The sequence below is a fragment of the Ochlerotatus camptorhynchus genome, unplaced genomic scaffold (assembly GCF_037179485.1).
Source record: "Ochlerotatus camptorhynchus isolate MF236.1 unplaced genomic scaffold, CSIRO-AGI_Acam_v1.1 ptg000336l, whole genome shotgun sequence".
Classification (NCBI taxonomy): Eukaryota; Metazoa; Arthropoda; class Insecta; order Diptera; family Culicidae; genus Ochlerotatus; species Ochlerotatus camptorhynchus.
Genome location: NW_027040824.1, coordinates 1,320,818 through 1,347,102, shown reverse-complemented (window position 1 = coordinate 1,347,102; position 26,285 = coordinate 1,320,818). Strand labels below are relative to the sequence as shown.

At 40.5% G+C, this 26,285-nt stretch overlaps 1 protein-coding gene across 1 annotated transcript in view; it reads left to right on the top strand.

Annotated features, from left to right (window-relative positions):
* Positions 1 to 25,034, top strand: part of lz (lozenge) — a 110,947-nt gene extending 85,913 nt beyond the window's left edge. The window contains exons 5-6 of the mRNA XM_065231000.1: positions 23,903 to 24,058; positions 24,116 to 25,034. Coding sequence (XP_065087072.1) covers positions 23,903 to 24,058; positions 24,116 to 24,711 — 752 coding nt within the window. The 3' untranslated portion in view covers positions 24,712 to 25,034. The remainder of the gene's footprint in view (positions 1 to 23,902; positions 24,059 to 24,115) is intronic.
* Positions 25,035 to 26,285: the final 1,251 nt, after the last annotated feature.

The window sequence follows — 26,285 nt, the reverse complement described above, 5'->3', positions numbered from 1 at the left end:
GACTCAATTGACAGTGACGATGAGGTTTGATGGGCACGAGATATTTTTTTCCTTCACAGAATCTATTTAAGGGGAAGCTCACCGCTCCGAAAAAAAAATTACGTTTTGATTTTTCTAAAAATATTGGAAAAAGATATCAAAATTCTAAAAAAATCACATATTTTTTAATTTTTCAAAGAAAATTCACATGCTAAAACATTTTTTATAAGTCATTATGGCATAAAGTTGGACTCAAAAAACCACAAAACATCAACTTTTCGGTTTTTCTGAGAGTCCAATTTTTTTTCATGATGGGATAGAAAAAATTTTTTTGCATGTAATTTTTGACAAAAATCTAAGGAAGAAACTGATTTTCTTGGATTTCTGATAATTTTTCCCACTATTTTTAGAAAAATAAAAACGTACTGAAAATATTTTTTTATTTTTGGGCCGGTGAGCTTCCCCTTAATAGTTGTATTGGTTCATCTTCAATCGAATGATATGAAAATTAACAGCCCTGATGCTAGCTATCCTTCAACGCTACATTTATAGAGAAACTACACTGTCGGAGAAACAAAGAGAGAGAGAAAGAGACTTAACACCTTTGGAGCAGCAGCTCTCCAACACAAGAAGAATAAAATGAGCTGCACGATTTAAAATGCTCTTTCACGTCGCTTTGGAAATAAAAGTGCAGTTTTGCAACAGCGTGTGTTTCACTCGCGAAAAATTGAATAGCACCCGATCCCTGGCTTCTACCGAGAAATGCGATTTCTCGTCAAATTTTCTCGAATATCTGCATGGTTATGCCGGAGCCACGGTTGATCTTGGGAGATTTTAACTCTCACGGTACAGGCTGGAGGGAACTCTACGACGAAAACTGCTCAACCTTGATATACGACAAGTGCAATATCTTCAAAATGACAATTCTGAACAGCGGGGAAGCAACACGAGTAGCCAAACGTATAGCAAAAGTAAGTAGACTTCTCGCTTTGTTCGAGTTCACGATCGTTGGATTGCTCGTGGAAATGTAATCCAAGATCCCTACCAGAGGTGGCAACAGTACATTTTTTGAAAAACCATCGTCCAGAGCGAAACAAAACAGCCAGCACACGGGCGGCCGTTTATAACTACATTCCAAGCGAACAGCGGAGATAGAGAATAAATAAAATCTCGCAGCCTGATTTTTCCAAACAGTTTATTGTAATGAAATTTTAGCTGCAGGCTTGCGTGTGACAGTAAATTACCAACTCCCTTATTTACGCAGAATTTTAACATCAATGCTTATGAGTGGTCAGTCTTTATTCTTATCTTTTAATTCCATGCAATAAACATCAAATAAATGCAGTAATTAGCCAGAAATCAGCAAAATTCTACACGACATAAATTTATGTCGCGCGTGCCGCCGGTCTTGTCTGCTTTTTTGTGCGAAAATGTTCTGTCGCTGGCAAAAAACAGTTTAGAAATGTCATGACATTTTTGCCGCTTGCCAGTTTTTTTTTTGTGTGTCGTCACAATGGTTATCGCAAAAAATATCAAATGTAAAGGAAAAAATGTTAAACTCCAGGACTCGTGCCACCACTGATCCCTACGGTAGTGATCATTTACTAATCAAAATTTCTATTACCAATGGTTCATCTTCTACTCGCTCGGTTGACATCGCGTACGATCTTACAAAAAGCATTGACTGGTGAAAATTCGCGACAACGGTTCTTGATGCCAATCAATTGGTTTAAATACTTCTTCCACTGGACGAGTACTTCTTTCTCGCGCGTCGCATCATCGATTGTGCGCTGCGAGCACAGACGAAACATGTTCAGGGTGTTTCCGTTGGCAAGCGACCTCCCACTCCGTGGCGAGATATGGATTACACCGACGCGAACAGCGAGAAGTCCGCCGCGTTGAAACGCTTCAGCAAACACAGTAAGGTCGGGAATTTCGAGCGGTACACCGATCTTGAGAAAACTTTTAAGGGTCTGATTAAATCCAAAAAAACGTGACTACTGGCGTCGGTTCGTCGATGGTTTATCAACTTCCATGAGAACGCTCTGGAATGCCGGCAGGAGAATGCGAAACGCGTCATCACCGGTTAACGAAGACAAGGAGTACTCAAACAGTTGGATATTCAGCTTCGTGCCGAAAGTTTGCCCGGATTCGGTGTCGGTTCAAACCAACGTTCATGATCGTCCGTCGGGTAGTGACGAAATAGACTACCCTTTTTTCCTTGATTTGTTTTCCGTCGATCTTGTTTTCCGTCGATCTTGTTTTCCGTGCTGAGCACAAATGCTACTAACGTCAGGGAGACCCTACCTAACGACCCATCATCAACTCATGAGCCGGGGACCAACGGCTTTACTTCCGAAGGCGTGATCAGAGATGTTATGCCTCAGAACATCCCGGCAACGCCGATTGGCATTGAGAACCCAGACCTGTTCGGGTGAGAGGTAATCACGCTTACCACTACACCACCGGCGCTGCTAAACTCCCCATTTTCGATGGTGGAATTCTTACTTGCTCTCCTCTCATGTTACAACTCAGCTCCAGGAATGGATAGAATCAAGTTCAACTTGCTTAAAAATCTCCCAGACGTCGCGAAGAGACGCTTGTTGAACTTTTTCAATCAATTTCTGGAGCCCAACATTGTTCCGGATGACTGGAGGCAAGTTAGAGTTATCGCCATTCGAAAACCCAGTAAACCCGCGTCGGATTATAACTCGTACCGTCCCATCGCGATGCTGTCCTGTATACGGAAATTGTTGGAGAAAATGATTCTTTTCCGTCTAGACAAATGGGTCGAGTCGAATGGTCTACTTTCAGATACGCAATTTGGATTTTGGAGAGGCACAGGAACGAGCGACTGTCTTGCGTTGCTTTCAACTGAAATTCAACTGACCTATGCGCAAAAACAGCAAATGGGTTCAGTTTGCTTGGACATTAAGGGGGCTTTCGATTCTGTTTGTATCGATGTCCTTTCGGATAAACTCCACGATAGTGAGCTTTCACCAATTATGAACAACTAATTGAGTAAATTGTTGTCTGAGAAATATATGAGCTTTTCACGAATTAGTTACATGGTTCTCCCCCAGCGCTCATGTTTAAGCCCCCTTCTTTATATTTTTATCTAAAAGATATTGCAGAGGATGGCGTTGTCTTCGTCACCGGGCCAAGTGCACTGGACCTGCAAGGACCCTCACAGGATATCTTGGACAATTTGTCTACTTGGGTGAAGCTAGTTATCGAATTCTCTCCGGAGAAAACTAAGTTGTTTTTTTTTATCTAGGAAGCATCATTCTGCACAGTTACAGTTTCAAGTAAAGGGTAGAACAATCTCTCAAAGTGTATCTTTTTTAAGTATTTAAGTGTCTAGTTCGATTTCAAAAGCACGTGGGGAAAACATATTGCGTGTGTGAAACAAAAATGCCAACAAAGGAACAATTGTCTTCGTGCAATTACCGGAACTTGGTGGCGAGTACACCAAGAAGATCTGATCAGGTTGTACCGAACAACCATCTTGTCGGTTCTAGAGTACGTTAGCTTCTGCTTTCAATCCGCGACAAAAAACACACATCCTGAAGCTGCAACGGGTTCAATACCGTTGTCTGCGAATTGCGCTTGGCTGTATGCACTCGCCTTGAAATACTCGCGGGTGTTCTCCCACTGACAGATCGTTTCACGGAACTACCCATCCGGTTTCTTATCCGTTGTGAAGTAATGAACCCATTGGTAATAGAAAACTTTGAGAAGCTGCTCGACAGATATACTCAAACAAGATTCATGAGTCTATCAGTAGCAATAGGAGTTTTTCCACAGATGGGTCAACTATAAACTTCCACTGGATTCCACTGGAAGTATTCAAAGAATTTCATAGCGCTTGTATCAACTGCAAGATCCCAAAACGTATACGGACGTTGCGGAACTAGCAGCTGTATTCTACGCAGTAGAGAAAATTGCCTCACTACCCTCTGATCACTATTTCATTTTTACGGATAGCCTTAGCTCGTTGGTGGCTATTCGTTCAATGAGGCTGATGAAGCACTCCTCGTATATCCTGACCGAAATCCGAACCAAATAGAGTACTTTATTTTGTAACAAGTACGTTTTCCATTTTTGAAATTATTTATTTTGTTTGTTATTTATTTAAACAGAATTCATTTTCTTCATTTAATCAAAATGCATGAAGTATAGTTTTTTACAATTAAATTCATAAATGTGTGAAGAGTTACACTTGACATACAAAAATCAATGAGTTCCCAATAAGTTCAGCCAATTAATTTAATTTGACCAGAATACGTCCGGGGTACGAATCCGAACCGTGCTCTCCCATAAAAGAGTAACCGAAAATAGATTTAAGCAAGACAGTATATTGAAATTGCATGATAAGGAAAGTCAAGTAGCATTGAATGATTTTCAGAGAAAGATGATGAGAATTGTCGTTTGAAAGGTCGTTGAATTACTTCGGTAATTTGACGTACTTCCAGCCACGAGACCGTTGAAGTCACACCTATCTGAGGGTTTCTACTTGTTCGCTGACTTGACTTGAACCGTGGAAGAGGCGATAGTGCGAGTAGTTAGTACTTAAGTGTACTTAGTGTCGCGGTGTGTTTTTCGTGGTATGTGAAGTAAAAATGTGAGAAGTCTAAAAGACTGAATTTAATGTAACATTTCTCGTTCCTTTCCGTTAGCCTGTAGAGTTCAAACATAAGGTTATAAGTAACGTGCGGTCAACTTTTTGTGTGTGCAAAGCGTGTAGAAAGGTAAGATGAATAATGTTTTTTGTGTGGAGATATTATTGAAATGTGTCGACGGCTTTTTGTGCAGGAATTTTTTTGTGCAGGTTGAAGTTTGCACTGCATTGCTTCTAGTGATAGATGGCATTGCTCGGCACACCGTACCAAAGGAAGTAAATCGCACTCTCTAGACCCCACGCTTCAGCGTCAAGGTTTCCGGTTCCGTTGCGTTGGCCAAATCCTCCAATATTCACCACGTGAACCCACGTACATTGCTCATCGACGATCAACCCCTCGTCAACATCTGCGCCACGGGAAATTGGCGCTAGTTCAGTTTCGAAAGTTTCGATTGGGAATTTCAGCACCACACCAGTTCGGGGTGCAATGCGCAACACCACCACCGTTAAATAGGGTGCTACTTTGCTGACCTCCGACAAAGGGATGCTACTGTGTCGATACGGTTGAAGCAGTGACAATATTGATGGTAACGTGAGTAAACGAAACGCATGCGAATCACCACACACACACACATGAGCTCGAAGATAAATAACAGGATAGGCTAGCAATCGCTAGAACTAGTTCAGAAAACCGCACACACGATTAGGGAGAGCTAGCAAAGAAACAAACGAATGGGATGGAACAAGTACTATGAATAAACCCTAGGAACACTAATAAAACATTTCCGTTAATTGCCCCTGGAATAAATGTTGTTTTGCAAAAATTAAACCTTTCCCCGTAATGTTAATTGTGGTTGGATAGATTCTTCACAATTTGGCGTCATTTTATTTTGCGTTTTTTTATTAGTATTTTTTTGTTATAGTTAAATTTACTCTAGGTTGGACTGCCTCACGTGTCAGGATCGGTGGAGGAAATCTGAAAGGAAAGCTCCTCCAGTGATGATAAATGTGAGTGGGGTTATTGTGCTTCGGTAGAACGACGGTTAGCACCATCTTTCGCGTAGGACCGTTTGAAGCGGCCTCTGTTTGTGAAGATCTCAATTCCTCATAGGATTTCAGTCTGCTCAATTGGCAAATCAAAGTTGACACTCGCGGAGAATAGAAGAACTATGAGAGTGATGATGGTTTCAAAATTTTACACAGTGAGGTATACGAGAGCAATCTTAAAATGCTTTTATTTTGCAAATGGACCATTTTATTTAAATCTGGTTGATGCTATGTTAGTAGAAAACCTAAGGACTACTCAATAGACATACAATATAGTAAAAACAATTTCTTTTCAGATTTTTAGGTGTATACATAGATTTCAGCTTTTCTTCCACTGTAGCAGCAACCAGATTTAAATAAAATGCTCCATTTGCCAAATAAAAGCATTTTAAGATTGCACTCGTATACCTCCCCGTGGAAAATTTTGAAACCATCATCACTTTTATAGTTCTTCTATTCTACACGAGCGCCAACTTTGATTTTCCAATCGCCCTCAAACTAAATTTCGGTCTCTTCCATACCTTTTGCCGGGAAGATCAAACTTTGACGAGTGATCCTCTTCGGAGGTGGCGCTTAAGCCACTTGTTCTTGAGACAGGAAGCGTATTCAGTGGTGGAAATCTCGCAGGTTGCGAGACGTGCGTTACATTCCAACTGCTCCTATACCATCACTTTAGTCTGGGTCCCATCTCATTGCTCTATTCCGGGTAACGAGAAAGTGGACTCGTCGGCTAAAGTCGGCTGGGTGATCGACAAATCGCCTTTGCGGAATTTTTCTCAATTACCCGTCAGCAAATCCTCACCAACTGGCAACAAAAATGGAATGAGAGTGATCTGGGAATATGGTTACATTCTATTATCCCACAGGTGTCGAATAAGCTTTGGTTGGACATGAGCCGTGACTTTATACGTGTCATGTCGAGGCTCATGTCCAATCACTGCTCGTTAGACTCGCATTTCTTTCGAATCGGGCTCGCAGGCAGCAATTTGTGCGCTTGTGGTAGTGTTTATGGCGAAATCGACCAGGTGCTTTGGTCATTGTGTTCATCGATCTAAGTTATCCGTATCCCTCAGGGCACCAGGAAAACAACTTATGCGCCCCCCGTTAGAGACATCTTGGCGAGCCGACGTCTCGACTGTTGGAATTTAATTTATGTGTTTTTGAAACGTAGAGATCTGAGGATTTAGTAGTTAGTGTCATCTTGTGTTCTCTTAAGTTGCTAGGTCTCCATCGGTGTACCCCCATGTTTGTCTTTTCATCAGTATTTCGTTTAGTTCGAGATTAAGAGCATTTTGCTCTCCAAACCTTGTGTTTTCAATCCCTACCCTTACATCCATTTGCTACAATTTCTTACCCCTAACCTCGAGATAACCGCTTCACTAACGTTAGTTTTAAGTAATTTTGTAATCAAATCAATGGATATTAACTCCGCAAAGCTACGGCAAATGAGCCTGAAAAAAAAACAAAGTTTGTCGTATTGACTTGGGAAATGAGGCACTGCATTCGGAGACGTCGTTTCAATTGAATAGCTTGTTGTATCCCGGCTTAAATGATCTTCTTCTTCTTCTTCTTAGCATTTCAAGCTTATTGCTTATCGCATATTAGCTTATTGCGTGCTCTCACCTTAGTGTTCTAGATGCACTTTCACAGTTATTAATTGAGAGCTTTCGATGCCTGTACCATTTTTGTATTAGTATAATTGAAGGATCATATTCTATATGCCCAGCGAAGTCGAGAAATTTTCCAACCCGAAAAGTTCCTAGACCGGACCGGGAATCAAACCCCGCCACCTCCAGCATGGTCTTGCTGTGTAGTTTCACCTTAACCGACTGAGCTATGGGACGCGATCTTGGGTCGTAGTGATTTGTTGTGATGTAAGGGGTAAGGTGGCCTTAGAGCAAACGTTTTTATTTACTTAGCAGAAGATCGAGGGTTCTCCGAAACTAACTGAGTTGATAGGGACGCATAATTGACTTACAATGCTTTAAAATCTTGCATCACTTTCCAAAGTGAATCCAGATCTAATTTATCCTTCCCACTAAAAAAAAAGTGTTATTCCCGTGGCAACCATGGAGATGCAAAGGTACACTTAGTCTCTAGTAACAATGGGTGTCGAGCTAACAATCCTTTGCCTCCTCGATGACCGTAAAGACGTGACCTACGTATTGATCTACCGGAGTTTACCACTGATAATGGATTGCCAAGCCCCATTCATTTGGTTCAATGTGCAAGCTTTGCTGGCTCTGGTCAATCACGGAGTAAAGGGTGATAGGTCAAAATTTGGTCAAGGGAAAACGCGTGTAAATCGGTGAAATCGTTTATTTAAAAAATCAAATTAAATTTCTTTTTCAAGTTCAATTAGTATAAAATTCAGGAAAAATATTCAGTTAGGCTTCCGCTTTTCCAAATCCGAATTGCCGGGCCTTACGCTTGACCCCTGCCATCAGATTTTGTACAGCCACCTTGTCCACCTTCTTCGCCGCAGAAAGCCAGTTTGCCTTGAACTGCTGCTCGCCCTTAGCAGTTTTTTTAGTCTTCTTTAGGTTCCGCTTGACAATAGCCCAGTATTTCTCAATTTAGCGGAGCTCTGGCGTGTTGGGAGGGTTCTTGTCCTTGGGAACCACCTGCACGTTGTTGGCGGCGTACCACTCCATGGCCTTTTTACCGTAATGGCAAGATGCCAAATCCGGCCAAAACAGTACGGAACAACCGTGTTTCTTCAGGAAAGGCAGCAGACGTTTATTCAAACACTCTTTCACGTAAATTTCTTGGTTGACAGTCCCGGAAGCTATGAAAATGCTGCTTTTCAAGCCACAGGTACAGATGGCTTGCCAAACCAGATATTTCTTTGCGAACTTTGACAGTTTCATGTGCTTGAAAACATCTGCTACCTTTCCCCTTCCTTTTGCCGTATAAAACTCCTGTCCCGGAAGCTGCTTGTAGTCGGCTTTGACGTAGGTTTCGTCGTCCATTACCACGCAGTCAAACTTCGTCAGCATCGTCGTGTACAGCCTCCGGGATCGCGCTTTGGCCGTCGTATTTTGTTTATCATCGCGATTTGGAGTCACTACCTTCTTGTAAGTCGATAGTCCGGCTCGTTTTTTGGCTCGATGCACGGTTGTAGACGATACACCCAGCTTATTTGCGGCATCTCGGAGAGAGAGGTTAGGGTTTCGCTTGAAACTACCGGCAACTCTCTTTGTCGTCTCAGCGGCTTCCGGTTTTCGATTTCCCCCCGATCCAGACTTCCTGGCTGTCGACAAACGTTCCCCAAACACTTTAATTACATTTGTAACGGTTGATTTGGCAACTTTTAGCGATTTTGCCAACTTTGCGTGCGAGTAGCTCGGATTTTCGCGATGCGCGAGCAAAATTTTGATACGCTGCTCTTCTTGCTTGGACGGCATTTTGACAACTGAAGAGTGAATTCCAAAATCAAAATAGGAGCAACATTCTACACACACACACCTTCAAAATGAGGGGTGTTCAGGTTTTTTAAATGCAAAATTGAAAGAAATACGTCAAGTTGATATTGACCAAATTTTGACCGTATCACCCTTTAGCAACTACGAATTGTACGGTCATCAATGCAATGCTCATGTAAACGGGTGAAAACCTTCAAATCTTGTGACTATGACTATGACTTTCATAAAAATAAGCAAATCCTCTTCGACGGGAAAGGGAAAGGAAGGTGGACATAGGATTCATTTATCATTTGTCGTTGACTCCGGTAACGGTAACAGACACAACTTCTCCACAGGCCGTTTAAGGAATCCTGACGCAATTCTCAACGTAACCACCCGAACTACTCCGTCAGTTCCCGGATGCACTTCGCTAATCCTCCCCATTCTCCATCTCATGGGGGGTTGGTTGTCCTCCCGGATAACGACAAGTTTACCGACCTCAACGGAATAACCTGTAGTATGTGTCCAAATAGATCAGTTTTTTTCAGTTGCTATATAGTACTACGGTAACCCTTAGCACAGTCGGTAAAGGCGCAGCTATAAAGCAAAACCATGCTGGAGGCGGCTGGGTTCGATTTCCGGTCCGAGCATGGAATTGTTCGGGTTGAAAAATTTCTCGACTTCCCTTGGCATAGAGTATGATGATACTGGCTTACAAAGCTCCCAAGTAACAACTGTGTAAGTGCTCAAAGAACACGAAGTTGAGAGCCCCAGCGTGTAAAGTCCCAATAGAGACGTAATAAAGCTAAATCCGAAGAAATTCCGTAAACTCTGCGAATTCTTCCACACAGCATCTGTAAACAAACAAAGGCAAAGGTTATTTTCCAGTGCAACGAAACAGCCGATTGCATTCATGATTGCAACAGCAGCAGGTGCAGATCGTTTAGACCAGACCCAAAAGTTATACGTACCGCCTCATAACCTAACTCCACGGTGAAAGGGTGATGTGAATTATGGTTCTTCCTGCGTAGTCTTATTTATTTTCCTCTTGGGTGAGTGGCCGCTCATTATTTTGTAAAACAGAATCAAGGAGCACAGAAAGGAAGTCCATTATGTACCGTGTAATTTTGGAACGAGTAAATAGTGAGCTAAGGTTCAGTCCGAGCCGCGTGTCGTGATTGTTTGTTTTCAATGGACCAGCATCCTGAAGGTTGAAGAGGTTCCCAACATTAATTTCTCATCAAATAGTTTTCGCTGGAGCCGGTGGATCAGAAGATTCTGCCTGCTAGGTAACACACACAGCAATCGCACCAAACTGTCGATGATAAATGAAAGTATTTCCGAAATCCATTAGCGTTGCTAACAACGGAGTCGTGGAATCCTTTTCTTGATTAGAGCAAGGCTCACGAGAAGAATGGTTCCGGGCAAACAATCTTTTGAAACTTAATTTGATTTTGTTAATTAATCTCAAATCATCTACCTCTGCCGAGGAGATCTGAACGCGTGATTCGATCTCTTTTGGCCCATCGCATGCTGGGAAATTTGAAACTTGTCGCATGTCATAGCAACACATGGGACTTTTCGAATGGGGAAGGAGTTCTCGCCGAGGTGTTCCTCGAGCCGGTTTATGCTTCGCAGCTCAAGTTTCGCACCCGTCTACTGATAGAAGTGGAAAGCTGTATGTTTGACTAATCGAAAGCAACAGGCATATCAGATCAAAGACTGGAAACGTGTGCTGGAGTGATGGAAGTGATGCAAAACTTTATCCAAAATTAGCAACATAATCAAGCGCAAATTGACTGTACAGATTTGGTTTCACTTTTGAACATGCAATCATTAATAATGGGATGAATGTTCCGGATTGTCATTGTCATAAGTTTTGATTAATGTTTACTATCTTTAAACATCAAGTATTAGCCAGCTTCTTTTACAAGGTACTTGTTCTAAACTTCATAAAATTGATGGATGAAAAGTTTTTTTTGAGAAAATTCTAAAGGAAAGCCTTGAGTAAATACAGAAAACGATTTCTCAGGCATCGCATAGCGAAAGCTTTACGATGTGGAATCTACTGTTATTTGTGGCTTGATGCGAGAGATAAAATATGAAATATATTAATATATGTATGTAGAGTAGAGACTGAGAAAATCCAAGTATATGATTTCGATACCAACCGCAAAAGTGATTATTTATTTCCGTTCTCGCCTCTACTCTACATTATCTGTTTTGCTCTCCCTCGCTGACCATGGGAGATGCGACCCGGTTCCAGCCTGAAAAAGACTAATTTAATTTTATACCATCACCACCACTACTGACTGATCGCACCACCTCCAGCACCTCCATCAGCCGAGGAACAAACCCGGTCTTGTACACCGTAATGACTTATTCGTGATTGATCGGATCCGTTGCTTCCCGAAGCCAATCTTCGATTACATCCATTGATTCCTTTGCCTATGCCGTGCGCTTGTCCTATCGACCATACGATGGGTGATAGTCGCGGGAAATTACTCAATGGATTTTTTTTTTTCATTCATTCATTCAATCCAACAACGTAGGGTGGGTTAAATTCATTCATAAAAGTTTGACGCGATATAGCGAGGCGATACTAATTCCATTTGGAATTTCTTATTTCGCGCTTGACCGGCGATGGACACGACACTCAATCCAATAGCGGTGGTGACTGTGATTGGATATCATATTTTACATGCCGGTTACATGGTGGCTTAGGATTTGAGCAATAATAGACTGAGCTGCACTGTACGATTGGGTTGTTTCTACAAGCAATATTCATATTATATAATTAATTTAATAAAAATATCAATTGGATTGCAGGTGTTCTAATTTACATTTCCAAACTTAATAATGATACATGTTTGACTGCAAAGGCTTCTGTTCGTTTTGATAAAGAATCTTACCGTGATACTGGTTTGTTCTAAAAAAGATACTACAGTCTTTCATTTCCCATTTTGTGACAACAAACAACTCTAATCCCAAATTGTTGGTTGAGTCTTTGTTGAGAATCTATCTGCGTCATACAAATAGATTATTTTGAAATGACTAAATGGCTTGTTGCTCCACCTCCATATTAATTATCTTCACAGGTGCAATTTCTCACGTAGTTCTATTTGAACTAGTGATACGTGCACCCAAGCACATACTATAATATGTGCACAGAGTATCTCCCCTTCCATTTGCGATCAATTATGAAGTATGTTTCTTCATTGTTAATGGCCAAACAGCTTTTTTTCGTAATCAAAACATTTATTCAAAACTTTCTCAAGATGATTTATATGTTTGACTCCATTGGTGGAAATCAACTGAACTCATAAAATCAGCTAACATTAATTGCAAATAATGCTTTCCAAATTTTTCCGAGGGTTGCATTACATAATCTGTGGGTAACACGTTTCAATCGTATATATTTGGCATATTTGGCGCAGTTAACATTTGTGCTTGGTTTATTTAGTTATAATCATCCATTTTTGTCCTGTCGGACAGAAGACATCAATCATATCTATGATTTCAGCGATAACGATTCAATTATACGTTTGATACGATACTTTAGTTCAAAATCTACAACACAAATCCCATTTTAGCGCAAAGTATGAATATGTAAACTATAGTGGGTCAAGTTTATATATCGGATCACAAACCCTTGCTCTCCATTGCTCCTTTGATCTATTCACAGGTCCTCGACGACTGTGCCAAATTTAAACCAAATTGGTTATGACCAGGTTTTTTTTTACGTAGAACTACGTCTTTGTCGACTATACTGGGGTGCAAATCAAAAAATATGTTTGGTGAAGTAATGTTAGGTTTTGAACGCTTGTAGCTTTGTCATTTATAGATGAAATTAAAATCCAAATACATCAATCGATAGAATATTACATTACAAACCAGCTAAAATAAATATGTTTCCAGTTTTTCTGTAATAAAACTTTTGAAAAATGTACAAATGATAGTGTTATCACTGTTTTCATGAATAAGCGTTTTCCCAAACCTAGTCATCATCATCAAGTACCACTTGGTTGCACATCGTTCTGAAAAGATATAAAACAGCACTGCTATCACGCCTCTGCTCATTACCGCTTCGGACGGCGTGACGCTTGGTCCTGCAGTAAGCAGGAGCAAGTCAGCGGTTAAAGGTGATTTGGGTCCCGTTCAACTAAGGGGCTGTTCATTAACTACGAAGGGGAGGGGGGAGGGAGGGGGCTCATGAAACGAAGCTCTTCCAGATGATGTATAAAAATCTACACACTTTTTTAAAATTAATGAACGCAATTAGCGCAATTACTCAGGAATGCTTGTGTGATTACGAGCCCGCGTTTCAATAAATCCTATTTTGAGAACATTGTTCATTTTTTAGTATTATTAGAAACTAGAAAGTTAGACTTTTTCGCCAAACACATATTTTTCATGTCCATATGTAATATTTATGAAAAAACACGAAAGTACGAAAATGACATGCATAGGTCCAACCAAAAATCCATTACCCTACACCGGGCTAGTAGAAACTCGTGGGGAAGTTGTAACGGTAGATGTAGCGCTTAGCGGAAGTGAATAATCATTGAGATTATTTCTAATATAGTTTGCGGTAGTACACAATGCCCCTCAAAAATATTTACAGTGAATATTCACTTCCAAAGATATATACGTACTGTTTCAACTTGCACCGGTGTACCTTAACTATGATGTTTACTATCAAAACATTAAACAGGTAGAGAACGTATTTACAAGCTTTTGCTCTGACTTTGAAATTCAATAGCTGAACTCCCTAATTTTCAATTAATGTTGTACTAAGCACCTACTTATTGGAAACCAAACGTTTTAATTTGAGAAAATTCACAGTACTCTATTTTGCAATCATTCTACGAATCCAATGATGATGCATGGTAATTTTATGTTGGGGTTGTCCTCCAAATTGGAGAACAAAGAGATGCTTAAACCCCGTATGATCGTTATACCCCTTCCTCCCCTACTTCGTTGACATATGAACCAAGATTTTGTTCAATATTTAAAGTACCGTCTTCTGACAGCTAAAACAACTGCCTGTTGCGTTATCATAAAATGCAATCTTCACTTTCTTCTCTGCTTCAGAAACCTAACTTAAAACTAATGATGGAGCTACTGAAAAAAATTATTGTTTTTTTTTTGGCAAGGTGCAAATCAACAAAAAATGTGTGTCGAAATAGTGTCAGTTCCTATTGTAGTCCATCTCGATGTCAAATTTAGTGTACATTGATCACAGGAAAATAACTCAACATTGAACAACCCAAGGTAGTTATGTAGGGGAAATTCTGTCAATTCTTAACCATTACATTAAATTTAAATACATTATCTCATGCATAAGTTGAACTGTGGTCTATGCTAACATGAATTGTCGCGAATTTTGAATCATAACCGAAACATTTAAATACTTTAAAAATTTAAGATAAAGTACAATAATCAAAAATGCATGACATACATCAATTTTGCGTAGTTCTACGTCATACTGCGGTCGTGTCTAGGACACAACCCTTTTTTTTTTTCTTTGAAATCCCACACTAGTTGCGTAGAACCTCATCATTTCAGTACCAACAGATAAAATGGAATCCTACAGATACATTTACTTGAACTAAATCCTAAACATATAAAAAGATATTAATGATATCATAATTAACTTAATTTAAATACAGAAAACAGAAACCATCATTAAGTTAAAAGTACATTATAAAGCAGATTCTTAAGCCTAACACGGGAGATATTAAAATCAAAGCAGTTATAACATTTGTTGAAAATCTTGCAGTAGTTTGTGCGAGAAGCCGTGATGTTAAAAAAATAATAAGAACTTAAATTTACGCGTCTGCTATTGACATTCAACTGCTGCAGAAGTGAACCGCAATTAATGTCCGATCGTAGGAGATCAGCGATGAAGGTAGCCTTATAGACGCCTCGGCGAATACAAAATAATTGTAGGGACATCAAATTACAGCGACTTTCATAACTAGGGAGATTGAAAGGATCACTCCAGGGTAGCCAACGAAGGGCGAAACGTACAAATCTTCGCTGAATGGCCTCAATACCAATACCAATTTTACATCGTTGCTGTAAAAAGGACCCCATACTACGGATCAGTACTCTAATGTGAAGTGGACTTGCGAACAATAGAGTGTTTTTAAACAGAAAATAGCATAGCATAGCATAGCATAGCATATGCGATTGTACAAATCGTGGGTGGCTATATAATGGTAAACTAATACGTTTTGCAGAAAATATCGAGTGTTGACGCAGAAAATATCACTTGGGATTAGTGATTTTCCCCACACGAAAATAAAATCTACAATAGAAGCATCGCATTATACACCTGGCCACATCCTTACAATCGCAGGGGAAGGGAGGGAAAGTTAATCCAACATCTACTTAAGAAGGTGCAGGGAACCCATACTACCTTCATAGGTGTCACAGGAAGGAAAGAGTTGTGTTAGTGGGAGGGTGAATGATTTGGCAACTCTATTCGTCAATATAGAGCATTTGATAAATCAGTGACAAAAAATAAAATATAAATAGATAAAATGGAAAGATCTCACCCGATTGGCCTAGAGACTTTGCAGCGTCATGTTTTCAGAAATGCTTTATTTAATTTTCCTTGAACCACCGCAATCACTGATAACGCTCTTCTAGCTCGTACGTACAAAAGAACGCACTCCACGCATAATCAAGGTCATGTATTTTCGGACTGTCTTCTTTAACACCACACAAAGAAGTTGCTCATCGCAGCAACAGAAAAATATATCAGCGTGATAGAGGTTGTACGGGGCAACAAAGAAAAACGCAAGACCACACCAAGCACCATTGCTTAAGCAACAAGAGATCAAAAAAAAAAAAAAAAAAAAAAAAAAAAAAAAAAAAAAAAAAAAAAAAAAATCACGCACGGTATTCAAAACTTTTAAATGCGATCACCAGTTCACCTCCAGTCACTCGAGAACAAAACGCATGCGAAAAGGTTTTCAGCAGCAAAAAAAAGCTGGTTCAATCAGCACTCTGCTTTCTCCTTGGCCTCGATCAGTGCCCTTTCGGCAGTTACGCGTAGTCCTCAGCGCATCCTGTTCACGTTCGGCAGCAATAATGGCGGATTTGATGCCCGTCACCATTTCCTTTATTGCCTTGTGGACGTTGCTCTTATCCTTGATGAGGTCATGGAGTTCATTGATCCTCCTCCTGACCTCCATCAATTTGGTCTTCCCAAGCTGCAATCCTTCTTGGGGTGTGCTACTGCTGGATTTCGGTGTGAACACCTGGCTTAGCATAAGACCTAGCTCTCCTTGGTGTCCTTGCTGCTCACCTTGGGGCTTACTGCTGCTGTTGGAACTCGCTGTTGCCTCCAGGTTCAACACTGGTGATCTCTGCAATATCCCGCTCCTTGCGAACACGTTCGCTCCTCCGTTTTCAATTTCTGGCGTCTTGCCGTCGTCCTTCATATTTTTTTTGGGTTTTCTCATTTTCTTCTTTTTTGTTTTTTTCTCCGTTTTTCTCCATTCTGTTGGGTCCCCCCTCCGGGCCGCTATCTCCACTCGTTTTATGTAGTCGCCTATCGTGATCCCATGGTTATCTATGCAAGCAGGGAGGCCATGCTAGGGTTGACACGGCCGTGTTCAGAGCCAGATCGGCGTAAGTCAGGAATGTTACATCTGAGTCTACTACTCACCAATCACCAATTGGTGACGAGTTTTGAACGTATCCGGAGGCCTGCCAAGGTTTTGCCGGGACGGGGGCAGCCGCACTATTAGCCCACTCGCCATTTCAAGAAGGTGTCACCCTTCTTTACTTAGGGAGCAGAATAGCACGACTGTCAGCCCTGTAGCGTGGTATCCAATCCATTGTGCCGTGTCGTGTCCATAGTTCCATGCCGTATCCAGTATGCCGTAATAAGAATCTTACTGGCGTCGATCCTAATGTGCCGGTTGGCACTCCTGCGGGTTGACGAAGCATTTCCTCGATCGCCGTGTTATGGTTACCGCGCCAGTGTTCGCGTCGCACCCCCTCACTTTGCTATTGTCAGAAGGACAACATTGCCCAGGCTACACCACGGGGAGGTGTGAGGTAGGAACTTGTGAGGACCAGAGATAGGAAAAACGCTCTTCCCAGGTTGTCAATTCACCATTTGTAGCCCTAGAGTGTTTTTAAACAGAAAATGTCCCTAAAGTCTTTGGCGGAACGAAAAATGATACCAAGTTGAGAAGATGCCTTAGCGGAAACATAAGCCACATGGTCCTTGAAGGTGAGTTGTGAATCAAGTGGGACGCCTAAGTCTTTAATGGTAGATTCACGGCTTAATATTTGCTCCTGCAGGCTGTAAGCAAAACAGACAGGTGATTTTTCCCTGGAAAACGTTATAATGACATATTTAGAAGCATTTAATACCATCCTATTCTTGTCACACCAAACAGCAAAAACGTCCAGCTGCTGCCGAAGAAACAATGCATCGCTTCGATCTTTTAAGACAAAGTATAGTTTGAAATCGTTAGCGTAAGACAGCTTCAGGCAACGGATCGAAAAGTGAACGTCATTCAGATAAAATAAAAATATTACCGGTCCCAGATGACTGCATTGAGGTACACCACAAGAAACAGCCAACGGTTGAGAAAAATGATCTCCAATCTTCACTGACATATGTCGACCGGTGAGGTATGAGCGAAGCCAATCAAGAAGGGAACCGTGAACACCACGTCGCTCTAGTTTGGCCACTGCAATTTCGTGGTTCATTTGATCAAAAGCAGCAGAAAGATCGGTGTAGGTAGCATCCATTTGAGGACCTCTTTCCATCTCGCGTATGATTGATGATGTGTTTTGAACGAGATTTGTAGCGTTCGACCTCTTCGGCATACATCCGTGTTGTTCAGTCGCGATGTAACTAGAGCATGTGTGTTTTAAATAATATACCACCAATAGTTCAACAAGTTTTGAGACTGCACACAAAGCAGTGATACCACGGTAGTTGGACACCGACTGCTTGTTGCATTTTTTGAAGACATGGAAAACAAAAGAATCCTTCCAGCAGTCGGGAAAGATCCCAGAATCCAAAGAGAGGTTGAAGATGGATGCTAAAGGTGCGGCCATCACTTCAATACATTTCTTAATAACCGCGGAAGGGATTCCGTCAGGGCCAGTGGTGAAAGAATTTTTCAAACGAAGGCCTGCTCTTCAAACATCATTAGTCGAGATAGGCGGATGCGGCCCAACAGCAGAAAGTACGGGAACATCACTTGCGGTGGCTACGATGGGCTCGTTAGGTAAATTTTCTTTGACGAAGACACTGTTGAATTGTGACATGAACAGGTCAGCGATTCCCTTCGTATCTGATTCTTCTTGATCCGTATTGTACATTGTAGAAGGTAAGCCCGATTCCTTCCGTTGATCGTTCACATGATTCCAGAAGCTCTTGGGATTTGCTTTGAGTTTAGTTTGTAGATGGCGCTGATGGGCTTGATAAAGCTGTTTGTTGAGCCGCTTATACTGTTTGGTAACGAGCTTGTACTTCCTCTTCGATGCATCCATTCGAAGTTTACAAAATGTCTTCATGGCAGCTCGTTTGGATGACTTCAGTCGCTTGAGTCGGTGGTTGGTCCAAGGAAGGTTACTAGATATGGGTGGAGTTGTCATGGGTACAAACTGGTCGATCGCATACACGACAATATTCAAGAAAATAGAAGATGTAGCATTCGCGTCACGATCTCGGAGTTCATCGTCCCAGCTGATGTTTTCGAAAAAGGTTGCCATTCCCTCGAAATCAGTCCTACGGTAGTCATACGATACGCTGTCCACGGTAACCCGAAAAGTGCAAGGCTGATATAAGTGTAATTATAACTGCAGAGGTGAATGGTGTCTACAACGTTTAACTAGTGGTTCGGGTGCCTCTAGAGGCGAACTCACGGCTAAGGAAACATAGATCAAGCAGTCTATGAATATTTGCGAGAGAACTATATAGTTTGTATGAGGAATTGTATGGTTAACGGAACAATACTATTCACATGCTTGTCAAAAATTGAAAAACAGCTCAATTTTCACCAAACTTAGGACTTTGATTGGGAAAACTATGCAAAACAACTTTTTTAGATGACCATAGATCTTTTCGACTGTTATGTCTCATAGCTTCACACTTTGTCTGAAAAATAGTGTACATTTCCTTACATTCCTCATCCTTCATTGTTCAAATTTCAAATTTCATAAGCAAGAGAAAAAATTGTAACAGCTTTTTGCTTCTATGCTGCTATGCTGCTGCTCATCCTTCAAATTGAGAAAAACAAATATTTGCAGGAGTCATGAGCTGCATACTATCGAAAAGTTGCTTCAGAGTCGACATGGAAAATCCTTATAAAAAAAATATTTTTAAATCTACTTAACAGTGCTGTTCATACGATATGATTATGAAATCATGTTATAAAATCAGTTCCACTTAGAATCCGGACACTCTATTTATTCTATAGCAGCGTCTCTAGTGGTTGAATTTGGAATGTTTTGACAGCAATTTGTTTTGAAAGTACACATGTTTCAGTGGTGAAAGTTTCGTGTCTTAAAAGTTGTACTAGAGGTAAAAACGAGAAAGGAAAATTAACCCTGCACCCGATGTGATCAATTCGGAATATCACGAAAAAGTTGAAAATTGCCGGTTCTACCGTGGGAGATGTTCTCAAGCGGATCCTTTATCGCAAGAGTGTAGTACCGTCCAGAGGATCCATCTGCGGGAAGGCTAGCATTCATTCCGTGCCTCCAAGCAACCGAACATAACGATGAAACAGAAGCTAGTGGCCAGAACATGCGGCCGGATGTTGTACGACCGGTTTCAGACGAAGCACAGATGATGCATCCTCATGGACGACGGAACCTAGAGGGTGTCCCACATCAAATTGCATCACGTCAAAGACGCTGTATAAAATTACCTAGTTGACCGATCCTTTTCAAACTCTCAGACAACAAAATAAAACCCATCAGTGAGCTTTCAACATCAATACCATAACCGTACGCTCGCACCTTACGCTTAACTCCACGCATTAGGTTCTGTACAACATCTGGCTGCAGCTTCTTCTGTACGGAACCCACTTTTTCTTCATGTCTTCCTTGGGTACGAAAGTGACCCCATTGTACTAGTTGGCTTCGGACCACTCCAGGACAACATTTGAGTAGTGGCACGAAGCTAGATCCGGCCAGAAGATTGTAGGGCCCTCGTGTTGCTTCAACAGAGGAAGCAGACGCTTCTGAAGACACTCCTTGAGGTAGATCTCCCCGTTTACAGTCCCGGTAGTCTCGAACAGCACACTCCGTTTGCCACATGAGCAGATCGCTTACCAAATCATGTATTACTTGGCAAACTTTGAAAGTTTCTGCTTCCTTACTACATCCGGAACATCAAACTGGTGCTGGGCGATGAAGAAGAGTAGCCCCGGAAGCTGCTGAAAGTCCGTCTTGACGCAAGTCATCCATGATGAGACAATGAGGCTTCGTCAGCATCTGGGTGTACAGTTTCCGGGCCCGTGACTTTCCCACCGTATTTTGCCGTTCGTCACGATTTGGAGTCTTCTTCACTTTGTACATATGCAGTCCCTTCCGGTCCTTGGCTCTCTGAACGATAAACTTGGACAGATTCAACTTTTTGACCACATCCCTGACCGAAGCATTGGGATTCCGCTTAAACGCTTTAACGACACGCTTGTGATCCTGAACCTGATGACTAATAGAACATCCATTTTTACCGCATTTCTCCTTCCGTTCGATGCTCAGAGTTTTATAGTAACGTTTAATCACACTACTCACTGTTGACTGCAGACATCTTCCATCTAGTACAACTGTTTCAATACTTCACGTATCTTTACGAAACTTTCAAAACCTATGGATTAAATTTAGAATTGGCTTCAACTACTAGTGTAATATTAACCAACATTTTAACCGCTTTAGAATTTCAGTACCAAATAGCAAAACAATGAATTTCATACTCGACCGTCTCCGATTTGCATGAAACTTTCCATAATTGTTTGCCATGGTCATTCCTTGCTAAAATTCGGCCAATTTGAATGTCGCAAAGAACTTGAAAATGGCGTATTCGAGATTTTTACTCAAATCATAACTCTATAACGTTACTTCTTATAGTAGGAAAAAATATTTCTTTCTGGAAAATTACACACGGTAAAAAAAAAAATCTAGTAATTTTGTGCAAAAAACACAAAAAGTTTTTTTAAACTTAAATAACCAAATATGATCTTTTTGAATATTTTTTCAATATTTGTCATAACTTGTGAAAATTTAAAGTTGGACTCTTTAAAATTAACGCTTATCATTGAAGGAAACTTTTTGACATGTACGAAAAATATTTGTACTTACATTTTATGTGTAATTTTTAACAGATAAGAATTTTTAAATTCAAAGTAATTGTTTTCCGTGCAAAATTTCTCAAAAAATTGTTCAGTCAAAAAGTTTTAAAATTTTAACAATAGTTTCCGTCTTGAAATTTTCACAAATGGTAGAATTTTTCATAAGATTTTCAATGAAAAACATTCAACACATATTGAAGTGGGCCCTTTTTTGTTATTAAAGATTTAAATACTTTTTTGGATCTTTCTCCCAAAATTACTTGATATTTTTCACTGTGTATATTTTGTTCTAAAACTTTTTCACAGACGTCATTTCTCGACGATCATTTCAAAAGGGCCTATGAGCCAAGTATAGACAATTACTTGAAACGTAGATTTCTCAAGAATCACAATACTCACGCAAACTAACAGCAGAATCTGGAACGGTTTGCTTTATCATATGGTGTAGTTGGATTGTGTGGGAGTCTTGAGGTTCGTGAGAAATCGACGTTTCAAGTAATTGTATTAGCGACGCCGGTGGTGTAGTGGTAAGCGTGATTGCCTCTCACCCAGCAGGCCTGGGTTCAATCCCAGTCGGCACCGCCGGGATGTTCTGAGGCATAACATCTCTGATCACGCCTTCCTTCGGGAAGTAAAGCCGTTGGTCTCCGGTTCATGAGTTGATGGGTCGATAGGTATGGTCCAGGTATGGGAGCTGCTTCCTTGGCGTCGGTAGCATTGGTGCTCAGCACGTAAAACAAGATCGACGGAAAACAAAAAAAAAAAAGTCATTGTATACACTTGGCTAATGAGCACTTTTCAAATGTTCGTCTAGATTTCAATTGACGTAGTCGAGTTATGTCTTGTTGAAAATTTTGAAGTCGCAATTTTGAAGTTTTTTTTTTGCAGGCGCCGGTGGTGTAGTGGTAAGCGTGACTGCTTCTCATCCCAGTGTGCCCAGGTTCAATTCCAGCCAAGGTCGGTGGGATTTTTCTGAGGCATAAAAATCTCTGGCCATGTTCGGAAGGGCAGTAAAGCAGTTGGTCACAGCCTATGTGGTTGATGGATGCGAGATCTACCTAAGTGTGGGAGCTGCCTCCCTTGCAATTCGATTGCCGTCAATGGATGGCAATCGATGTCCGTCGGTGATTTGAACTCGATTCCGGGATAGAGACCGTCGTTAAATTAATGAATTAAAAAGAAGAAGAAGAAGAAGAAGAAGAAGAAGAAGAAGAAGAAGAAGAAGAAGAAGAAGAAGAAGAAGAAGAAGAAGTAAAATAAGAAGGAGAAGAGAAGATACTTTTTTTTAAGATTCAAAATTGCCGAATTTTATCTTATATATGAATGATTTATCGTAACAAACAATCATACAAAATTTCACGCAAATCGAAAAAAGTCTGTGCTCTTATCGTTTCTACTGAATTTTCAACGTTATTATTCAGTAACTACATTAAAAATAGTACTGCAAAATGGATTGTTTCTAAACAGTTAAAATAATAATCTGTCGAACTTCGATTTTCTCAAATTGGTGAATATGTTACATCGGTCTTTTTGAAAAGTGACGCGAGAATTCATTCCAAGAAAGATCTCGAAGAGTTACTACAAAAATCAACGTTCTTTCCATTGCAAAATCCGAAAGTTATCACGAGTTTGTTTTTATCGTCGGTTTTCCGCACGGGAAATTTGTGTGCTGCAAGCAGAAACTGGGCTGTCTTTCCACTCCAGAAGATTTCCAGCTGTCTTTGTCGTCGTCGCTACATAACCTATGCGCCACTTTTAGGGTTAGGGTGTTATAGTTTTTCTTTTCTAGATGTTACGTAGATTGTATTCATTTATGCGCCATCCGTCAACGGCTGTTTAGGAGTAACCAAACCACACGCACAACTTTAACGTACCAAGTTCAAACACTAATTTGTGCTCGAAAAACATTGTGTTTTCACACCGATCACGAAGCTGGTAAAGCAGCAAACTGATTCATATATCAAATGTTAGGAATGCTCTTATTTATGCCTATGAAAACTCTTACAAACCGTTGATCAAATCTTTCATCGAAACGCACTATTTTTTTAAGTTTAAGAATAGCACTCAACCACAAAGTACTACCTGTTGGTGCAATAAAAAGTTTATTAAAGTGTCTATTAAGTGAAATATCGTGGTGGTGCGTATTACCCTACTGCCGCGTTTTATACCATTTCGTCCTAATCCACTCAAAATTTACATATATTTCGATCCCACACGTTGCTCCTCATATTAGCAGTGCTAATCATTTCAAACAAGATCTGCATAATTTTTCACAAGCACATTCTTGGCTTTGGCTGTCACAAATTCACCGACATTAAAAACAGATTAGCGAACAGGCGGAAGCATCTTTTCGGAAGGCGTCATTTATCGAAATGTGTACATCTTCCTTCGTCCTCTCTAAAGAAAGAAGTGCTTCTTAGAAGTTTGCCGCTAGTAAAGCTTGAAATTTGTGGCATCACTTAATAAGGACCACCCAAAATAACAACATTATTTCTCTCTATCTTTTTCCCCAGATTATAGTAATGCAACCGATTGGCCAAATGGACTTAATTCTTCTTCGACGACACCATACGTTACAAACTATTCACCGATCCAAACGACACCTCCTTCATACGGTGGATACGATCCGTGCCCCATGGCAGAGCATCCGAATTACAACCTTCCTGCAGGTAAGCTGTTTACGGTTTTCACTTCGAAAGATAAGATTTATTAATTTTATTTTGTAGTTCTTCCAGATACCGCACAAACATACCAGGATTACTACAGCATCCCACCGGCGACCGGTACCACCCCACACCAAGCCATGCCTCACGGGTACGTTTCGAAGACGACCGATCTGGACGCGTCCTACGGTCCCTACAGCCAATGGGCCAACGGATATGGAAGCTACCAGTATAATACAACCTGCCCACCGCCATTGCCACCTCCACAAACACAGTACCCTTCAACCGCACCCGCCATGGTTCTTTGTCCTCAAATGTTCAGCACCGTGAATCAGAACCAAATCCATGTGCACCTACACGGTACGGGCAGTGAAAAATTGGAACAATACCTAGGAACGGATAATGGGTTCAGTATCAATTCGATCTCTTCCGGCGGCGTAAGACCCCCACTTCCAGGAGTTGAAATTGGTATCGGAAGTCATGAAAGTAGTATAATAAGCCACGATGGTAGTCAACAGGCACAACAACAGCAACAATCGCAACAAGCGCAGCAGCCACAGCAGCATCCGGCAGCACATCCTGGAGAAGTTAGTGATCAACAGGAAAGCCGAGAAGAGTCCGTGACAGGCGATCCGAGTAGCGTTTGGCGACCTTACTGATGTTACGAGTTTTAAAGGCACCCTCGACTGATCATTGAGGATGCTTTTTTGGAATGTTCAGGAAGGAAGGCGATTTTTATGGCTATACATGATATTTTCCCCAACGCGCTAACGGACAGAGGCACACAGAACCAACCAATCGCTCAAATTTTACCGATTGACAAAATCGTACTCTCTCTATTATAGTAGCAAATTTAGAATAATTAATGTTTGGTGTATAGAAGAAAAAACAATAGAACTATACAAAATGGAGATTTATGTTACTCGTCAAACAAATTTTGTTAGGTTATATGTTAAGCTATAAAATTTCAGTGGATAAAAAAATAAAAACGATGAGAAAATAGAACAATTTCCTGAATGTTCAATGGAAATAGCACTATTTGTATAAAACTAGATTTGATTTCTGTCAATCCGAAAATCTTGACAACATAAAACAGTGTTTGGAATGTTTGTCATCCCCTTTTTGCTTTACGCAACCTAATTTTAATACATCGACTGCTCACAGATAACTGATCTTTGAGCACTTTAAAAGTTGAGAACTGACTGTGAGAGTATTATAAATGTGATTCAAGGTTACAAAATAATTAAGTGGAATTATATGAAAGATAACTTTTTTTTGCAGTTTTACTAAGCATTCCACTAGCAACCCAATTTAATTATTTCATTATGATGCCTACCAAGCATTTGGGATTTTCCTTTACAAAGAGTTGATTAGATTTTCTATTTTTACTTTACTTAACTTACTTTACCTAGTTAGCTAGCTTCCGATTATGCACGTGATTTTGACATGTATGCATGGATTAATACTTTAAGGGGTTAGATTTTGATAAGTCTTTAGTTGGATTGACTCTGATGAATAACTTTTTCTGCTGTTTTTTTTAAGCATTTCACTAACAACCCAATTTCAAATTCAAAATTTCCAGATGCAGCTCTTTGCTTTTTTAATCGAGAAATTCCAGAAAAGCTTATCAAATGTTTTTTCTACCTCATCATGAAAAAAATAGGATCCTCAGCCACCGAAAGGTCGATGTTTTGTGGGTTTCTGAGTTCAACTTTTTGCCATGATGACTTAGAGAAAATGTTTTCACACTTAAATTTTCTTTAGAAATATAAGTAAATAATACTGATTTTTTTGTTATTTTCGAAATATAGGTATATGCAATATTTTTTGAAAAAAAAACAAGTTTTTTTTACGTAGGACTACGTCTGTGATTTCTATATGGGGGTACAATTTGTGAAAACCGAAAATGGAACATGTAACGAAATTATGAATGATTTTGGCCGTTAACAACTCAGCTGCCCCTGGACCAATTTCAATAATTTTATCACTGCTGCTTCCCCAACACAGTAATCAGAGAAGCGTTTCTAAACGAAACATGTCGATGTAGCATTGCTGTTTCCCCAACACTGTCATCAGAGAGTCGTTAGTAGACGAATCAAGTCGAAGTGGCATTTGCCTCCAATCTTCGGGCGTGTGCGAATAGGGATGATGCAATTGTGTAACATTTTGCACACTCATCGCCAAATTCAGAACCACACGCCCCAACGACCACGCAAAATGATCTCCAGAGTTG